The sequence below is a fragment of the Drosophila navojoa genome, chromosome 2 (assembly GCF_054131105.1).
Source record: "Drosophila navojoa isolate 15081-1374.11 chromosome 2, UAZ_NAV_1.0, whole genome shotgun sequence".
Classification (NCBI taxonomy): Eukaryota; Metazoa; Arthropoda; class Insecta; order Diptera; family Drosophilidae; genus Drosophila; species Drosophila navojoa.
In genome coordinates, this window is record NC_142890.1 from 1,558,471 (window position 1) to 1,579,338 (window position 20,868).

General features: G+C 39.7%; 2 protein-coding genes across 4 annotated transcripts in view; one reads left to right on the forward strand and one right to left on the reverse strand.

Annotated features, from left to right (window-relative positions):
* Positions 1–20,868, forward strand: part of Tusp (WD40 superfamily protein Tusp) — a 36,845-nt gene that overhangs the window by 3,607 nt on the left and 12,370 nt on the right. For 2 of the 3 annotated variants that reach the window (XM_018101121.3, XM_018101143.3), the window contains exon 2: positions 4,419–4,662. In XM_018101121.3, the coding sequence (XP_017956610.1) occupies positions 4,567–4,662 (96 nt within the window). In that variant the 5' untranslated portion in view covers positions 4,419–4,566. The remainder of the gene's footprint in view (positions 1–4,418; positions 4,663–20,868) is intronic. The other variant, XM_018101132.3, reaches the window with a different exon arrangement.
* On the reverse strand, positions 16,749–20,842 carry LOC108651641 (uncharacterized). Its single transcript, XM_018101463.3, has 4 exons — positions 20,501–20,842; positions 17,713–18,112; positions 17,436–17,563; positions 16,749–17,372 (listed from the first exon to the last, which is right to left on the reverse strand). The coding sequence occupies exons 1-4, from the start codon at positions 20,717–20,719 to the stop codon at positions 16,905–16,907; spliced, it is 1,215 nt and encodes a 404-aa protein (XP_017956952.1). The 5' UTR covers positions 20,720–20,842; the 3' UTR covers positions 16,749–16,904.

Sequence of the window (20,868 nt, forward strand, 5' to 3'; positions counted from 1 at the left end):
GGCATGGATAGAACATACATATATGTATATGTATAGAGCATTCTCTATTTGTCTGTCCGCATGAATGCAGCAATCTCGCAAGCCAAAGAAGCTAAATTTATATTTATAATTTAAAATTTTTATATTTCTATTTACCAAACGTAGTATATATTTGTTTTTTCAATAAGTTCTATTATTTCTTTGTTGTCTTCAATTGTTTCAATTTTACTATAGACATATTTGGATGGATGGATGTAAAGATATTCAATTAATATCATTTTATATTTTTTTTTTTTGTATTTTTCATCTAGTTATTTTTTATAAATAACAACTCATATTCATACCTTTTAGCTGTATTATCTTAGCAACACCATTTTTGTATCTCTGGCTTCTTTTTCAAGTCGCATCGGAATTTCATATTTAAAATATTCATAATTTGAAATTTATATATTTCTATTTACCAAACGTGGTATATTTTTCTTTTTCGATAAGTTCTATTATTTCCTTGTTATCTTCAATTGTTTCAATTTTACTATAGACAGATCTGAATGGATGTAAAGATATTTAATTAATATCATTTTATATTATTTTTGTATTTTTCATCTAGTTATTTTTTTAATATTTACTCATATTCCTACGTTTGAACTGAAGTATCTTAGCAACACAAATTTTTTTTGTCTCTAGCTTCTTTTTCAAGTCGCATCGGAATTTCATATAGAAAGCTCAACAAGAAAAAAAAAAAACACACACTCAACAATTAATTTCCTAACAGTAAAGCCCATAAGCGCAGCCGCTGCGCAAGCTTCACAGTAAGCGACACGCATGTTTTAGTGAGTGTGTGTGTGTGTGTGGAGAGTGTGCGGAAAAGGTGTGGAATGATTGGAATAGGAACTCTGTGCACGTATCTCTGTGTGTATCTCCTGACCGAGTATTTCCGACTAGAGCATTCTTTCATGTTTATTTGAAAAGTTTCAGTTGTCATTTCTTTGCAAAGGTGAATCATAAAACGTTTTCTAAACAGTCGTTCGGGGAATTTTATTAAATGGCTATCAAAACAAAAACAAGCTGCTGCTGAAGCGTAATTCGATGGAATCAGTTATTCTTTTAATAACTGAATCGATACGTCAATAAATCCAGCCAAATGCTCGACAACATGTTTACAAAAGTCACATTAGTTTATTGCGACTTGCAGTGGGCGAAAGAAATAAAAGACAAAGTATATTTCATATTTGTAAATAGGATTAAAATAGAACATCAAATAAATCAGAGAGAGTGAGAGAGAGAGATGGGTATATAAGAACAATAATACATATGTGTATTTGTATTTAATATTTATCTCTTTACAATATCCCATACATTCACGTATATGCCCAATTGCCAAACTTTTTTTGCAGTGTATGAGCTTGACTTTGAATGCCACCAGAGGCACTTCATTGGCGCCTTTAGGCTCTCAAAATCATTTAGCTTAACTAGGCTTGCTGCGCTGAGCCCCAAAAAAGAAAAGAGAGAGAATGTGAAGAACAAACGAAACCAAAATAAAAAGAAACTAAAACATAAAAAAACACAAAGTAAATAAGCGCCTTAAATGTGCGCGTACAATGGGGCGTATGCTTAATCCCATTTAGGCAGTTTAATTGCAACAGCGAGAAAGTTGTGCATAGTGAGAGTGAGTGAGAGGGAGGGCATTGGAGAAAGCAAAACTTATGTGCACGCTTTTAATCTAGGGGATTATATATATGTACGTGTGTTTGTATGTGTGTATATGACAGTGCTTCCACATAATTAACTTTTAATGGCAAGGCCGCGGCTAACAGAGAAAAGTGTTGCCTACTTCTGAGCGTTGCAGCAAACACACATACATACATATTTTGTCGCCTACGAGCGAGGTTTATAGATAACAGTAAACACGATGAGGCAGCGACAGAGCAATTGGACATAAAAATATATAGAAATTTTAGTTTTGGTTTAATTAAAGCTTAAAAATAACTTAAATTATCATAATAATTTCGCATTATGTTCTTGATTATTAATTTAAAAAAATATATATATATATACTTCATTTGATATTGCATATATCTGTTGCCAAAGTAAGTAAAAACTTTGAGTTTGAGCTGCAAACTTTTCGTGTTCTTGCAGTCAAGTGTTCACTGTACTTAAGTGGCGGCTATTTTTGGCTAGTTCCTTGGCCAGCCAAAAGCGTCAAGGACAAGGCAAAGTTTGTTGTTGCTGTTGTTGTTGTTAGTTGCACATTTCATGTATTGCTGCACAACTGCAGCGAAATCGCACGTGTGGCACGTGGGGCATGTGTCATGTGGCAAGTGTCTCACACTTCTCCAGACTCTGCTTGACACTTGGACAGTTTTTCGACGTGGCGCTCATGAATTTCGCTAAAGCTTTTATGCATTAGAAGAGCCTAGCTCAAACGGCATAGACAGCTGCAGAGAGGAGAGCAGAGAGGAGAGCAGAGAGGAGAAGCAGCAGAGAGGAGAAGCAGTTTAGGCATGGGAGAAAGAGAGAGAGGGAGATAGTGAGACAGAGCAAGAAACTCGTAAGACTAAAACAGTTTGTGGGCAAACTTTAAAGTCGCTCACAACGATTTGCCTTGATATGTGAATGTGAATATGTGTGTGAGTGTGTGTGTGTGTGTGTATGAGTGTCTGTCTCTGCAGAAAAGTGGCTAAAAAACACGTACCAAATATAGCTCGTGGCATATGCGCATACATTCATACATTCATACATTCAAGCATTTGCTTTGACTTTGATTGCTTGAGGTGGAGGAGGAAGGGGGGGGGGGGGGGGGGTGCCGCAGCGCTTTAAAGACTCTGGCTTGTAATGGAAATTTAATTGTAATTTAATACAATGTCGACTCAGAAAACTAGCTGGGCTTTTATCTGGCAGACGGCAAAGAGCAAAGGGCAAACAACAGCAGCAACAACAACAACAACAACAACGAAAAGTTGTCCCTCAGCTGTTGTCGACATTTGGCAATGTCATTCGATTGTCAATACGGCCAGGCAGCAGCCCCGGGGCGTATACGCAATCAAAAATTGTCTATCTGCGTATATCATATGACAAATTCAATCAGACAAAGCGCACGACCTAATTGAAGTGTATGCGTTGCCAGCGGCCCAAGACAAATGTTGATGTTGACTTAATGCCTAGACACAGGCACAGGGGCGCACGCACACGCACACGCACACACACTCATATACTATATACATATATATAGCTATTCTAAGCGTCAGACAAGAGACGCTCAGCAGCTTATCAATTATTTAGACATATTTTGAAACATTGTTGTAGTACCAAGTGATAGACACTGAAGACATACAAAGAGAGCAGCGAGTGAGAGAGAAGAAGGGATGAGAAGAGGGAGAGAGGGAGAGAGAGACCCAGACGGAGACAGAGCATAGATAGCTACACTTGATAACTAACACCTGCAAAGTGTAGTTGGGCAAATGGAGAGAGCGAGAGAGAGAGAGAGATAGAGAGAGAGAGAGACTCAGACAGAGACAGCATAGACAGCTATACAGCTACACTTGATAACTAACACCTGCCAAGTATAGTTGGGCAAATGCGTATGCTAATTTTGAGAGATATGAGCTAAAGTCAGTTAGAGACTAAGAGAGAGACTAAAATAGCTAAGCTATATAGTTTAAGTATTGGGATAGTATCTATGCTAGTTTAGTATATATAGTTAGTAGTGTAGTATATAATATCTATACTGCTCGTAGTAGGGTAACTACACTGTTTTTAAGGTGACCATTTGCGATAGCTCTTGCAGTCGCAGCTTTTGAAGTTATCCATAGAAGCTGAAGGTCTTTCACTTTAAATTCCTATCCAACAATCCCAGAGCTTGTAGTTCAAGCATTTGAGCTGTGTTTCTCATATATCTCTATACTCGCCTACATTCATTATGAGAACAAGCTCAATGTAAAGTAAATATACTAGATGCTCTCTGCAATCCATGTAACACTTCCTGGCATAAATTGTAATTAGTTTTGTTAGAGCATACATAGAAGAGGGCAAGAGTTTGTTTTTTTTTTTCAATTTCTGCATTCTACGCAATATTTGTATGTGTGTGTGTGTGGCTAAAGTGTAGTTGAAGCGAATGCTAGATAGGACATGCACATATGCATGTATATATGTATATCCTGTTGGAGCCTGCGGAAGGGAACTTTCTACACTCGCCGCTAATATCCAATTAGCGTGCGACGTTCGGTGTGCCGGAAAGTGTGCTTCAATTTGTCAACCCCTATGCTAGATAGCAAGCATATGCCGCAACACACACACAAACACACATGCACAGAGCTACGGCTGGCCTGGCAGCTGGCTGATAAGGCAGCTTCCATGGTATTAGGTTTTATTGTTAAATTAGTTTATTGGCTTGTTAAACTAGAAACCGATAATCAACGCACGCTTCCTCCTCCTATTTGCAGCAGCATGTGCGTGGCATAAATCAGTACCATCAACAATATCAACAAGAGGAAGCAGAAGGAGAAGGAGAAGCAGAAGGAGAAGCAGCTGCAGCGTGCATTGTTCTAGCCAAGAAGCGGAAGCGCAAAGTGCTTTTTGGAACGGCATAAAATGCATTTACACTTCGAACGGAACATCAACACAAAATGCGACTGCACAATACTCTCGCTCTCGTGGATGGGCAAGGTGCCAGATGATATACCCGAGGTAAGCTCATAGCAATTTTAATGGTCAATAGCTATTAGCAGCCGATGGCCTCGACGGCCTCTGACTGCCGCTGACTGCCTTGGTCGTTTGTTGTATGTTGTATGTGGGCCCGTTAATTTCAGAGGCCATCCTTTTCCAATATTAATACAATGGATACCGACAATGTCCATTAAACTGTCCGAGCACTTTAAATTGCTGCCTGCCGGTGTCATTAGACGAGCTCAGCTCGCCTAGGGGGCGAGAGGCATATGAAAGGGGGAAAGCCATAGCCAGAGCCACGGCCATATGAGCGTGACACTATATAAAATAAGGGTATATACATTTAATGGGTAAAGCCCTGGCATTAGCTCTAAAAGCTCGTGTATACAAATACAGCATGGAGTGTGTAAAATTCGTGCGAGAGCTCAAGCCGGAGCATAAAGAATACGTTTAAATATTAAACGTGAAAATTGATAAAGCAGGTCTTAGAATCTATTAAGAGGCGAATTTACGTGCAGACGAATTGAAAATAAAGCAAAGAGAAATGTTCGAGTGAGAGTGAAGAGGGCATATTGGTTATATACAGTGTTTGGTTTTGCTAGAGGAGGTCTGGGAATAATACTCGAAAATAAGTACATATTTATTTCAAGAATTTGTATAGAACTTTTTTTTTACTATAAGAGAAATATACCTATTTCAAATTACAAATAAATTCTAGAGCCACTATCTAGTTTTATATAGTACGCTCCCAGACACTCTTTGAGCAGGCATAGAAGATCGATTAGAGATGGGAAAACCTTTGTTCTCAGCTATAAATAGTGCAGCACAAGTAAAAACATTCAAGCCTATTCTATTTTATTGTCGGCAGTTTAATATTTAACCGCAAGTTAAGTTGTTACCTGCTTCACTTGGTTTCTCTCACACTCCTAAAACTCTCACAGACTTCAATTGATATCGATTGGGGTGGGCTGAGCGACAAGGCTTTGCTACTGCGAACACATTAAAAATGAATAAACGGGGTATTATGACTTGTTTAACACTTGGGTAACAGACGGAAAGAGGGTGTTATATACTCTATGTATACATGCATATATCTATCTTTATCAGCTTGATTGAGTTGTCGTTCCGTCTGTCAGTCTTGAAACATGAAGTGAAAACGATAGAAGATTAAATTCGTTTCAAATCATTAACTGAATGGGTTAGCACCTGTGCTTAGTCTGTATGTCTGCCCCTTCTACCATCGTTCTTTAGACATATGAGGGTGCTAGATGTGGGTCTTCCATGTATGTCATTTCAATTCGCCTTCTCAGATATTGATTGTCTTAGTTTCCTTAGATCACGTTCGTCTAAAAGTAGATTCATTCGACTCATGTATAAGAAATAATAAAATCGATTAATATCGATATTGACCTTTGTTAATTGAGTTGGTTTCGCATGCCCTAAGACTTCAGGGCTACCAAAGCTGTCATACATTTTCTATTTAAGTATACGTAGATGCAATGGCTTTTCTTTTTAGATACTTCCCTCCCTTACCCCAAAATGTTGATAGTAGCAATTTGTACCTAGCTCACTTACCGTACTGCTAGGGTATCTTCCAGTCAGTCACACTCGACTGACGCACATTTATTTGCTTTTTTACGCCTGAGTTCATTTGCGGTATTTCCCAAGTGTTGACGAACAATGGCAAGCGGAAGTGCTGGACTCACGGCCCGGTCTCGCTGGATCCATTCTATATTTAGGACTTTTCAAATAGATTTTATGTGTGCGAGCTCGATTCTGGTCGATGCTTTGTGTCTGCGTGGGTGTCTTAAGTTTTCCAATTATTATGAACTTTGCCAGTGCCTGCATCAATACAAATGCCGTATAATCCTTTTTATATTGAATATAAAAATCCAATCACGTTCAATGCCCCGACGTCTGGGCTGCAGCGTTATTCCTTATCCTGTATCCTGTGTGTTCTTTGTGGCGACCGAATTAGGGTCGAGTGGGCGCCTCAAGTGCGGCGAGTGCCCGCTGCTCCAGTTGCACCTGCCGCCCGCATATACCGCACCTCTTCGTTATATGCCTGCCCTGGCTATCGGCCATCCGTCGTCGGTCTGTTTGTCTTGCTGTTTGCCCATTCGTCTGGGCAAACGCTCCATGTGCAAGCAGCTCACTCGCTAGCGATTTATTTAACAGTTTTCAATTTCATTTTCAACACTCGACTGTGTGTGCGACTCTGTGTGAATCTGAGTGTGTGTGTCGGTGTGTGTGTGTGTGTGTGTGTGCCTGTTACGTGGTGCGGTTAAGGCCACGTGTCAGGGTTTGCGCGTGTCGATTCTTGTGCTCATTCTCCCACCCATTCGGCCGCTCTCTAGCCATTTCCATTTCCACATTCAATTCCATTTCCATTCCCGCTTGCCAGTTGCATATAGCCTTTGGTTTTCTTGCCATGCCTTTGCAGCAATTTACGGCCGATAAGCCTCTGTTCTTATACCCTGTAACCATTAAGATACGTGCGCACAGTTAAGCAAAGATACAATGAGATATAGCAAGATATTACAAAAGAGTGAGAGAGAGAGAGAGAGAGAGAGAGAGAGAAGGAGAGAAAAAAGTAATGAGGGCAGAGGGAGAGAGAAAAAGGCAGAGAAGTTAGAATTCAGAGAAAAAACGAAAGAAATTTGGAAAGAGAGACGAGAGAGAGAGAAAGAGAAATTGGGCCAGATCTATTAAAAAAAAACATTTGGAAACAAATAAAATTTATATATATAGATATTTTAGGATATTTGAGGGGATATTTGAGAAAAGTTATATGATAGATAGTGCCTATTTATCTCTCTCTTCTCCGGATAATTTGATACAGAAAAACAAACGAGTGACATATTTTCGGGAAAAAGAAAATGTATTTTTAATGTTTCACTTCAACTCAATTCCAAGTTATATTTTATAATTTAACCAGATTAGTATAGAGCAGGGTATCATTGAGTTTATCATAGCTCAAATGAATTTCGTTTACAGCATCTCTTGCTGTGGTGCTAAGCAGTTGACGCTTTCAATTCGTTAAATGCGTTCGTCCGCTGGGAGTTCTAACTGTGATGTCGAAGATAATTCATCTCAGCAAAAAGCCTCGCAAGCTCGAATGTCTTTAAAAATTCCCTTAGCGCCTGGCATTACATCAAAGTATTTCTTCAATTTATGAAATATACATGCATATACACATACAATACATATGCATATATGTACATATGTACATATATCTATATGCAGTCGTGTACATTTGACTTTGATGAAGGCAGCTCGGACTTGAGCCTCGCTGTCGTAATATTTTAACAGACACTTTTCATGCTCGGCGATTTGAACTTTAACTTTGGCTGACTGATTTCTTCTTGCTATCTCGCTCTTCATCTCTCCCTGCCTTCATATTTGTGCTGTGTCATCAAAGCCAAATGTCTCTGGCGATCATAAAACGCAGCTCCTTAAAATCCCTGTCTGTCGCCATGGCAATCAACTAGCTGGCACAATAGACAGCGCTTGACTGTGGCAACTGCCAAAGTCAGCCTCGAGTCAAGTGCACAATGTGCGCTGCATATACGGCGGCACATGACGGCCCGCCCCTGCCAGCCCCTTACTGTTTGCTCTTTGGGGGTGGCAGCCATCTCAACTTTCGGCATAAATTGACACAACAAACGATTCTGACATGGCCCAAAAATGAAATCGTAAAACGAAATTCAATACCATTGCGCACATGCACATATAAATGGTATACATGTGTGTGTATGTGTGTGTGTGTGTGAGTTTGTGCTTTAGTTTTTGCACAAAATCAAAATCTAGCAACTGTAACACATTGCATAATGGGCATTGTCATTTCCTACGTGGACATTATGCAAATCGCTAAAGAAGTGAATTTCAATGTTAATGTTAGTTATACCCTGTAATGGGTGCGAAGAGAGCTGTATCTGTATCTGTATCTGTATCTGTATCTGTATCTGTATCTGTATCTGTATCTGTATCTGTATCTGTATCTGTATCTGTATCTGTATCTGTATCTGTATCTGTATCTGTATCTGTATCTGTATCTGTATCTGTATCTGTATCTGTATCTGTATCTGTATCTGTATCTGTATCTGTATCTGTATCTGTATCTGTATCTGTATCTGTATCTGTATCTGTATCTGTATCTGTATCTGTATCTGTATCTGTATCTGTATCTGTATCTGTATCTGTATCTGTATCTGTATCTGTATCTGTATCTGTATCTGTATCTGTATCTGTATCTGTATCTGTATCTGTATCTGTATCTGTATCTGTATCTGTATCTGTATCTGTATCTGTATCTGTATCTGTATCTGTATCTGTATCTGTATCTGTATCTGTATCTGTATCTGTATCTGTATCTGTATCTGTATCTGTATCTGTATCTGTATCTGTATCTGTATCTGTATCTGTATCTGTATCTGTATCTGTATCTGTATCTGTATCTGTATCTGTATCTGTATCTGTATCTGTATCTGTATCTGTATCTGTATCTGTATCGAATGCTCGCAAATGCTTCGCTAAGCCGTTTTCAGAAAGTATTTTGCATATTTATGGCGCGCTCGAAAGTATGCTACGATTTGTGCTTAGATCTTAGATGCCATAGGATTTTAAGAGACGGAGACAGAGATGGAAACAAACAGACAGAGAGAGAGCGAGAGAGATTCAACATTTTTGTGACCGTGTTGTCAACTTTTAATAGGGCCAATAAATTGCAAAAGCCGTTACATAAGCCGCATCAGGCTAAAAGGCCAGCCTCTTTAGCTGAAGGATGAGATGCCAAATGCTTGGCATCGTTTAGCTTAATTAACTGTTGGGCAACTGTTGATGAAGTTCGTGTTGTTGCTCTTGCTGCTGCTTTTGCTGTTGCTGTTGTGCTTTACTTCAGCTCCTACTTCTGTTCTCTGACTCTCCTATTCTGATCCTGGCCGGTGTCGTGGTCTTAGCCGACTTAACTGTAGCTTCATTAGGCAAAGCGCTAAGCATCATTAATAAGTATCTCTTCTACTGCTGACGTTTACTGTTCCACTCAACTCTCAGCATTTGCCAGCTCAACATGTCTCGCTCTCTCCCTTTTTCTCTTTCCCTCTGTCCCTCACGCCCCCTCTTTCTATCATTTCCATTTGCAACGCTTTAATTACACACCGTAAAAAATAATCGAGTTCTTAGAGCCATTCAATCTGACCCGCAAATGAGCGCTTGGCCACTGACCGGCCTGCGTCACAGGGTATTCCAGTGCATGAGACAGAGATAGCTAGAGAGAGAGAGAGAGAGTGTGATAGACGCAGAGGGGGTATAATACCTTCTAGTTTGTGCCGCTAATTATGTGCACTAGACTGTGCTTATGCTGGGTTTGGCTGGCGGCATTTCATTTTCTTTGCTTATTTGTTTCATTCCATTTCGTTTCGCTCCTTTTGCTGCATATTTTACGGCACTTTTGTTCAACTATGTTGGCAAGGCGAGCGGTGGGGCGGTGAACGGGGGGAAGTGGCTAGCGCTTTATTTATGTTTGTTTCATTGCGCGTGTTTTTATTTAATTTCGCAAAGACCATTAAAATGCCAAGCAGCTGTTGTCGCTGCTGCTGCTGTTGCTGTTGCTGTTGCTGCCATTGCTGCTACCTCTGGTTACGTCTCTGCGTTTATTATATTCGTAATGAGTAGAAAATACCTTGAAGCGAGGGTGGATTACGGGGTATATTAGTTGACAAATTTTTATACATATATTTAGAAAATATTTACACAGGTGATAAAATGACATTGAAACAATTATGTTAACGATAAGTTCCTATTCATCTAGTATGGAAAGTATAGAAGTTTCATCTTGCAGTTAGTTGGCGGCAGAAAGTCAAATTCCACTTTATTTCTTTCTATATTTACATATAATCGAATATTGTAGGCGACATCTTTATAGCTTGAACGTTTTAGTCGAATATCGATAATTCTCGATATTTAGTCTGATTTTATATTCCTCCTTCCGACACATTCGACTCAATTCGCTTATTTAAATGATCGAAAAATGCATCAAATTCATTATTCACTTATAAGTGTTAACGTAAAAACATTCTAGCGATAAAATACAAATTTATCGATAACAACAAATATTTATAGTTATCGATACGTCCATAAAACTATTTAAGTCTGATATATATGTATGTATATATATGTACAGTATATTATTCTGAACTCTACAAGCAGCAGCAAACCTAACAAAGCACTAATAACTTATCGATAGTATGTATGGGTAACGATAAATATATAACACTTATTCATATTTATGATTTACAGATTCTAAACACTAAAACTAACAAACATGCCTTCAAAGCAATACCATGTTATCGATTGTATAACCTATTTATAGTTATCGATAGTTTACGTAATATTTAATTCATTCCAAACCCTTTGATTCACAGAAGAGGCCATTCTAACTGTTGAATACTCACCAAATGCTTGGAATATCTGCAGCCAAGCTCTTAAATTGCGTGGTATCTGCTAGCTGTGCTCATTCACAGTGCCTACAACTCTATGGCAATTGCTTGTTTTGAAGCAAAAGTTTGTATTTGTTGCGTTTAACAACCCTGAACAAAAGTTGGGCTGAGCATGTAACCGAACTCATCTGCTCGCACACACACGCACTTGAATATTTATATATGTGTATGTACATGTATATGTATTTATATATACATATGTATATGTACATATGTATATAGAGCACTGCTCACGCGTTATAAATGCGTAACGTGTGAACCGGAAGCAAGCCACCCCCACTACCCACTACTGCCGCAGCCCCTTCTGGAATCTCCAATTGCCATGGCATAAGCTGATTTCAACATGACGCCCGAAGGGTTTTTGTTCGGCTTGTTGAACAGGTGCCGATTACAAGTGCCAATTTTTGTTGTTGCCATTGCCGCTGCCGCTGCTGCCAGTTAATTGAAAACTTTTTTAATTGTTTTTTTCCCTCCACGTGCACTTATTTTTGTGGCCCAAATGAAGTCGAATACAGTTTGGGGACAAACTGATTTATGGCCAAGTCTTTGGGGCCTGTTGTTGACAGATTCAATTAAGCGATGGCACGCGCTAAGCTCAACGATTCTAGTTAGCTATTCTGTCAGTTTCTCTCTCTCTGCCTACAGCTGTCTCTCTCGCTCTCTCTCGCTCTCTCTCTCTCTCTGTCTGTCTCTCTCTTAGTTTTATTGCATTTGCCGTTAAACGTTTTAACATGCATTCAATCAGCTCTCATTTGGTTTCAGTTCTAAAAACTGTAATTCTGTGTGAACAATATGCACACACACACACACGCGCGCACACATTCTCTCACACACACACACACACACACGCTTACATCTGTCCAGCTTAAGCTTCGGCTCGCTTCTAGCTGACGTTGTGGCTTTCAGTTGTGGCATTGATTGGTTTACCCAGCATTTTGTTTGTTAGCCTTGTCGTTGGTGCTGCCAATGTTGTTGTTGTTGTTGTTGCTGCTGTTGTTGCTGTGTGTTATATGTGGTTTTATGGCACTTGCCACATGGCCGCATTGCCACAATGTTCGCCCACATCCAATTGTTGCACTCCAAATCAATCAATTATGGATGTGACCAAAGTTAACTATGGCAACAACTTTGCCTTCTCTTTCTCTATCTCCCTCTCTCTCTCTCTCGCTCGTTGTGCATGCAACATTTGCTGCTATAATTTTGTTGATTTTCGTCTTCTTCTATTGCCTTAGCTTTCATTCATTACGATTCATATATTTTCATTAAGCTGATTGAAAAGCAAAACTTGTAATATTTCAATTTTGCTTTGGATGCTCGCTGCCCATAGAGGTTTGCTTTGTGGTTTGGTCCTAAGGGAATTCAAAGAAACTTCTTGGAGTAAAGCGTAAGAAGTATATAAAAAATTGTATATATATATTTTTTTTTAAATATGCAAATATATATAAAATAAAGTAAACACACAGTGCGCACAATATTTATAATCAAAGACGATTGATGCTACATAATATTAATGAGAATTACATAGAAGGGTGATAAATTCGCTTCAATGTGTGTTTAAAGAGGGTAAATTTGAGCATGATATAAGAGGTGTTATGTGTACTATATAGATTTTACTCGATCCTTAGGCAAAGCAAGTATCAAGCGAGAGTTTTAAAAGACTATGGTCTATTATTATCATCCAAGATTCAGTCATGGTCCTTTGTATGTTTTCATTTAATTTTTCATTGTTGCCTTTCTCTGCTCATATTTCGTTCAGTTTGCGCTGTTGCTATAAGCTGCTTTACTCGCATTTGTTGTCTGCTGGGTAATTGCTTTAAATCGTATTCAATGAGCGAAAAAATATGCGCTGCAGTTTGAAGTTCCGCTTCGGCGTCCTTTTGTTGCATTACGCATCCGCCACGTGCGCAGGGACCGAAAAAATACAAGACGACAGTTCTTACGCTTTGACAGGCAAAGCAGAAATGTCATGTGGATTGGGAATCGGCCAGCAGGGGAGCAGGGATAAAAAGGGTAGAGCGCCTGCTATATGCAACATGCAATATGCAGCATGCAGCATGCAGCATGGAGGATGCGGAATACCGAATAGCGTATGCATATGCCAGCTGACATAACATGTAACTCATGCTCCATTTGTCAACGACGGCAGCGACATGTGAAAACCATTTGCAGCTCTGCTGGCTGCTTGTTGGTGTTGGCATCACTCTTTGATTGCTGTCTCTGTCTGCCGCCGTGCGTATGGCCATCTCTTTTCAGCCGCCTGCTATGCGCTCTATGCTGTAACAAAAGATGAGTTGCACTTGAGCATGCTAAAATGCGTTATTAAGTGCATAAATATGCAATGCGCACAGCCCTCGCTTGCTCGGCGAACAATGGGGCTCAGGTGCAACTGGGCTGGGGCACAGGTGAAAGCAAATGTGCGAAGAGCTTTTGAAATTTAATAAAATGCAAATGCAAAGCCTGTGAAACAGACATGTGCAATTAAAAACTTGCACAGACATGTGCTTAGCCGTCGCCACCCACTCTTTGAACCCAATGACCTCTATCCCTCTCCCTCTCTCACCATCTCTCTCTCGTTGCTCACGCTAATGAGTCGTTCCACCCACCGCCCATGTCATTCATTCCCTTTTCTGTCTTTTGCCTCGTCACAAAGGTAGCCAAACGACAATGAATTATGCAGCATGCCCAAGGATCAAGAAAGGATGCACTGAAGCGGCTGCCCCCAAAACAAATTGCGGTAATGGCAAATACATGTACACTATCACACACACACGCACACACACCAATACGAGCTTAAAATACTTTTTTAATTATTTTAAATGCAAATTGTGCAAATAAACTAAGCGAAGCAAAAAATTAAAAAAAAAAGAGAAAACGTAAGCTAAGAAAAAATCAATAATTCCAACTTTTGGGCTGTGCTTGAAAAAGGATCAAAAGGTAAGCACGTGCACCATGCTAGCGGGCAGGTAGACGCTCGTATAAAACATACACACACACACACACACACACACATGGCAGTTGTCATCGTCACGAACACATACATAAGTTGCCTGTGGCTTGAAGCAAAAGATAAAGGCGAAAAAAAAAAAAAACATGAGACGTGCTCAAGCCCCAGACACTGTGTAGCCAGAGCTACCCTAAGCCTGAGGGCCTTACCTTTTAAAATGAGTATCCAAAAATCGTAATACTTGCAAGTTGAAATTGCAATATGAAAAGCTACAAAACATATTTGCTTGGATTGGAGCTATAAAAGTTAATATTCAAATTTCTATTCCCCAGCTCAAGGCTTGAACAATTTTTGCCATAACTAAACGGATTTTCACAGTTCTTAACAATTTGCTCTTTATAGCTATTTCAAGTATTTATTGCCTTACGAGTCTACATGCTGGCTTAAGCCTCAACTTGTTATTGGAACTGTGAACCAATATGTAGTCAATATAGTTCACCAAATTTGGATTTTTAATAATCCATAGTGACCTGTTCATTTAACTAAATATTATTGACACGTTTGTGGGTTCATTCAATACTTTTAATATACCTTAGTATAAATTGAAAGGATTTTGATAGATTCTACCGATTTCTCTGTCATCTAGATTGATAGAGATAGAGCCTTTCTTAAGAAATATATGTATATTATATGGAACTAGATCTAACTACCACATCGTTCTCATGTCGAGGCCCTATATATGTGTGGGTGTGTGTATGGAGGGGGTATGCCCATGGCTGACAGTTGTGTTGCCAGGCCTGACGGCTGTAGGCGTGGCTGTGGATGACACTTGTGCGCTGCTTATCCTCAGTTGTTTACAATGCCAATGCCACGCCTTATATCCACACACACACACACAGCCATAACGGCTGTATTATATATGTCTGCACATAAAAAAAAAATAACTGTAAGCGCGCACGCATAAAAAGAAATTTTCAATTTAGCCCAAGCTGCCGCCAACGGCGCCTGCAGCCCGTGACTGCCCTGCCACGCCCCTACCCTTTTTGATATTTTTGTGTGCGCCTTGAACATTTCTCTTAGCACTTTTCGTCTGCGGCCAAAAATTTGTTAGCTTTTTGTAAATTTGGCGTCTTTGAATTAAACATAAATGTGGCTTGTCCCTCTGGACGGACAGACGGCGTCTGTTGGCCACGTTCACGCCACTGGCTTCTGGCTTGGACATTTGTATTTGGCTTTCTGTTCGCCCACATATTATCTGCGTTTTATTACCGTTGTTGCCAGGTGCTGCCGCTAGCCAAACTTCAGTCGCTGCCCCATCGAGCAAGGTTTCCGAGCTGGGGAATTGTTTGCGCACCTTCAAGTTAAACAGTCACTTATAAAAGTATGCTATCATTTATGGGTTATTGAAATCGGATTGAATGAGGGGTCCACTTATGTTTACCATATATATTTCTAATCAAGATGTGGATTTCTTTGGTATATGTAAATTGAAACTAGCTAAGAGGGGGCTGTCCATACTCGATCCATCTGGCAACTCTATGTATATAATATATGTCTATGCCTGACCCAAGGCTAAGAGCTCTACCTTTATAAGCATATATTTCAGATTTATATTATTTTTGATCTATTTATATAATACGAAAACTGTCTTTTAAGTTTGCTCAGAGTTATCAAAACATGTTCCAAATTTTTATAGCTTTTTCAAATGATTTTTTAACTCCCACTCATAGTTTTCCCCATCTTTTCTCTGGCATAATTTTAAAATAAATATTTATATTTTGATTAATAATTTATTAAAAAGTGTTGCCAAGTGTTTTAGCTCTTTATTCAAGTTCCATGTAAACAACAACTATGAAGCAGTAAGCCACTTTCAACATCCACCCAATGTAATTCCCCCCACATGTACGGGTATTTCGTCGTCGTTCATTGCCAACAGTTGCAATGTTGTTGCCTGTTTTATTGCTGCGCTGTTTGCCTGCAAATGGCATGAAACAAATCGCATAACACACAGTTTTTTGGACATGTTTTAGAGCAGAGCAATAAGCCAGAGCGCGGCGGGGTGGGGGATTTGCTGAAATAGTTATGCGAAGGCATCTGCGATTGCCCTGTGGTCGTCGTCGCACTGGACATGATGGCCTTCACAGTGCCAGCAGCATCAACAGCAGCAGCAGCAGCAGCAGCAGCAGCAGTTAATTTTCTATATAGCCAAAGAGAAAGAAGATGAGGTTTTAGAACTTTTTACAGCATGTAAGTGAAGCGTGGAGGGCACTGTGCGGGGGCAGGGTGGGCCAGTGGGGCAACAAGCAAATAAACAGTTGCCTGTGCTGGACAACTGCTAAAGAAAAGGAAATGTGTGTGTGTGTGTGTGTAAGTGTGTTGTGTACATACGTCAGCAGACTTTTTTCACTTCTTCCATTTCCTTTTGTTTGCGCTGCCAAATCAACCACCGCAGTCGCCGTCGCCGTCGCCGTTGGCGTCGCAGTCGCAGTCACTGTTGACGCAGATAATTTGCCGAGTTAGAGAGAGAGAGAGAGAGAGAGCGAGAGAGAGAGGGAAAGTGAGTTTGAGTTAAGAGAGCGTTGCGGGGTTGAAGCGGGTGCCATGACCTACTTTCGCCACAACTTTTTCAATTTGTTTGTCATCGACTGACTCTCTCTCTGTATGTGTGTGTGTGATAGACTGTTAACTTGGCTTAAGCCAAATTGCCTTTATTTGATAAAATATTACAATATTTGCAAGTGTGTGCACCTAATCGCAACTAACTTAAAGCTTTTACGGTCCTTTTAATTAACTAACATGTCTCCCTCCAGCCGCTAGGCTGACTATGCGACAGCAAAGAGCATCAGGCCCAACATCGCATAGAGCCGCTGTGGCATTGCCCGCTGCTGTTCGAGCACAGCGCTCGCCATGCTCGCCTCGGGCACATGGTCGGGCAGCATATCCTCGGGACGAATGGGCGCCACAGTGGCATACTCCTCGGAATCATCATCCACATCAGAGTCCAGCGGCGATGGGGTCGTTTGGCCACCCGTCATCAACAGCAGCTGCATGCGCTGCAGCGGCGTCAGATGCACCGTGCGATCGCTCTGCTGGCTTTGGGGCTCCAGGAAGGGCTTGTAGTTTGGCGGCGGACTGTCCACGCCTCGATAGCCGTAGACAAACATTTGCACGAACAGCGAACTGACGTTGAAATCCGTTATCGTTGCCTTGATCGTGCTCGCCGAATAATGACTGTACTCGGCCACGGGCGGCATGTAATTCTCAGCAGTGGGTACCTTATCCAAGTAGTGCTGAGGATCGAAAAATGAAGAGATTAGCTTAGAAATATGGAATTTATAGCTAGCCCCACTCACATCGAAGATAACAAACTTGATGTAGGTGATGTAATCGCTGTCGATGTAGTAGAAGGTGACTGTTTGATTCGACTGCGTTTTGTCATCGCCCGATGATGTTTGATATGTCTCAAAGATCAAGTCGTCGCCTGTGAAAATAATAATATATAGTGTTATGATAATAAATGCAAATTTGAAAAAAATGTAAGATTTAACTTAAGAGCGCCTAAGATACGATTTATCCTCAAGCAAATAAAACTGCCTATCGATAATTATCGACTTATGTGTCTCTAGTTACCTGCTTGCCGTTCTCCAATCTCAATGATCTTGTCCTTGTGCTCAAAGTCCTCGATAAAAACGGGCGCATCGGTGCTGTCGTCTTCAAAATGTTTGGTCACTGAATCCTCATGGTTGAGGCTCTCGAATGACTGGCTTATTTCTTCGACCTCCTCGTAGTCGTCGTAGGGCTTCACTTCGCCCTCAAAGTGTGAATCGCGATTGAGCAGCAATGCGGGATTCAAATTCAAAATGGTCTGGTTAAAGCCAAAGATCGTGATGACCACGTCAAAAGAGGCCGACAGATTTTGGCTCTGTTCGAACTCCTCATCGAATTCGCTCTGATTGCCGGGGGCCACAAGGCTAACGAGGCCCACGATCAATGTATCCACATAGCTCACTTTCACCTCGGCCGAAATGTTCTGCAAATTAGAAAATTCCAATTCATTTGATCGAAAACAGATTCACTTCTAAGAAATCTATCGATTGGTCGTCGACCTAACTGGGTATTCGATCAAGCGTAAAAAAATTAACATTTTTGCCGCACCTCGTCGATAAAATACACAACGTGCTGATTCTGAGGGAATCTGCAACATATTCTTCTGACTATCCACTGTATACTATAAACATTTATAAGTATATATATATAATTTTCTTGCGAAACCTCGCGTCATAAGTGCCTCATTTCGTTATTGAAAATACATTTTAAATGTGAAATAATGCCATGCCTTCGCACCTCAGGGACTTTACCCATTCGCTGGCTAAGTAGCCGCGCCAATGTGCCAAATTTGCAGTTGATTTGACACATGTACTAGACGGCTATATACGTGTCGAAATACCCTAACATGTAGTATAAACTAGCGTATGTAGCGCTATATATAAGAAGTAGGTTTTCAGAGGTACTTATTATATTTCATTTATTTTTGCATTCATTAAACTGCTTCTATAAGTTTCATATGGTTGGCATTGCATGTATTTGGATTAAAATAAAAGATGGGGTTTTCCTTAAAGGTAATACGGAAACTTTCTATCTGTATATTTATGTTAAACTTTATGGCAATTTGTAGATGTACGAACAAGTTGAAAAACCTTTGACTTCCATTTATGCTAAACACGCTGAGTCTTGGGAGTAGCCTTAGATCTGATTTCCATCTTTAATATAAATATTGCATAGGAACTGATCAGTAAAAATTTTTTTTTCATATTTATTTATGATTTAGCATCTTGAAACTAATCTTGGATTTTCCATCTCAATATCATATAATTCATATCAGGTTCATCTCATTCATCTTCATTTTACACACACAGTGCTCAGGTCTAAGAATTCAGATTTGTAGTCTTATAGTTACAGTTAATAGTTAGCTATAGTTATATATATGTATGCTTCAAATGCACAAATCAATGAGGTTTAGCCAAAGTATACTTAATGGCCTCTGAAATTGGTAGTACAAAAATGCAATTATAATATTGAAATAATGTGCAATGAGGTAAATCCATTTATTATGGAGTAAACAGTTAAATATTTTCTAGAATTATAGCTCATTATATTCGGGCTGTTAGCTTTATATTTAAGATCAGTTGGACAATTTTTGTAGCTACATCTGGCAACGACAACTGGTTTATATAAGCAATTTAGACTTTAAATAATACGAATATATATGTTTATATATTTTTTAATTTAATTTTTTAATTAGCCCGTCTGCGACTCGAACTAATAATCCAACTTGTTTCTAATGCCATAAAATTGGCCAAACCAAAATGTTATGCCAAACATTGGGTCGCGAGAAGCAAATGTATAAATAAATACATATCTGCACGGCGTGCTTGCTATTTGTTGTCATTTAGATAATTTGTATTTGGTTTTGTTTTTGTTTTTGCTTCAGTTCTATTCGCTCTCACACTCTCTGTCTCTGACTCTGTCTCTGGGCATAGTGCGGGAAAAGAAGCAGCAAAAACAAAATATAGTTCGTTTTCTATTTTAGGCTGGTCATATGCAAAAATAAAAAAAAATAAATAAAAACAGAAAGGCAACATAAGCAACAAATTTTGGTGTACTATAGAAAGTGCTCGACTAGCAAATACCCTGAGTTTCGAGGGCAGATGTTGTGAGTCTATGACTAGTTTTGATCTGAACGATCTCAGCTATTAAGCTTCTAAGAGCTTTGTTTTGCTTATTTTGGATATTATTTATATACTCTACATGCATTTCGCTGTTTGACATATGCTGACATGCTTATAGAGATATGTATTTGAAATTTAGATTCTTCACTTCTTTTGGTTCATGATTCGATGTTAATTTATGAATTCAGACATGTTTATACCATATAATTTATATGCATACTACATACTACAGTATATCAAGTCTACAATTTGATTTGTTTATACTTATGTAATATCTTTAGACAGCTCGCTTTTGATCTCATATATGAAATACATAATTGAGTAATTGTTGTGTTCGTTGGGGCAACGTCTGGCAAGGGAATATATATCTTGATCTTATGAACACTTTTAATTTGTTCTAAATTTTTACTATTCCACTCCATATACTGTTACATACATTATAACATAATCGTTATACCCCACAGTGCTACATACAGTGTGTTTAGGGTATACAAATTTCAAGTCTCTAGCACTTGTAATTTACGACTCGTCTATATAGAGCGAATCGACTAGATCGACTGGCCAGTCGAACAGAAGTCTATATATTTTATACACTCAACAATGTTGTGTGTTCCCCTGCACATAGACAAGTCGAATGTGCCCCATTTGATGGCATTCAATTGTTTCATTGGATTCTGTCAAAAACTCACTTCCTCCGACACGATCTCAATGTAGGTGATGGGCTCCGCAATGTTGTAGTTGAAGGCGACGCTAGCCGCTTGTCCAGCGCCCGCAGGACGCGAATGCTGCAGATCCTTGAGCAACAGCTGATCGTTGGCAATGCGGCGACCCACGCCAAAGTAGCGCTTGGCCAGAATGCCGCCCTGGGTCAGCGATAGCAGGAAGACCAAGATAATGGCTCGATACATGTTCGCATGCAATATTAGGCAAAGCAACTAAAAGGGGAGACACATGCTCCACCTATAGATCGGAAAATCTTCTTTCTTAGAACTCGTCGCGGCAAACGAAGGCGTGCAACTGATGTCGAAGAATTGCTACGAATGGAAACTGGCTGCCT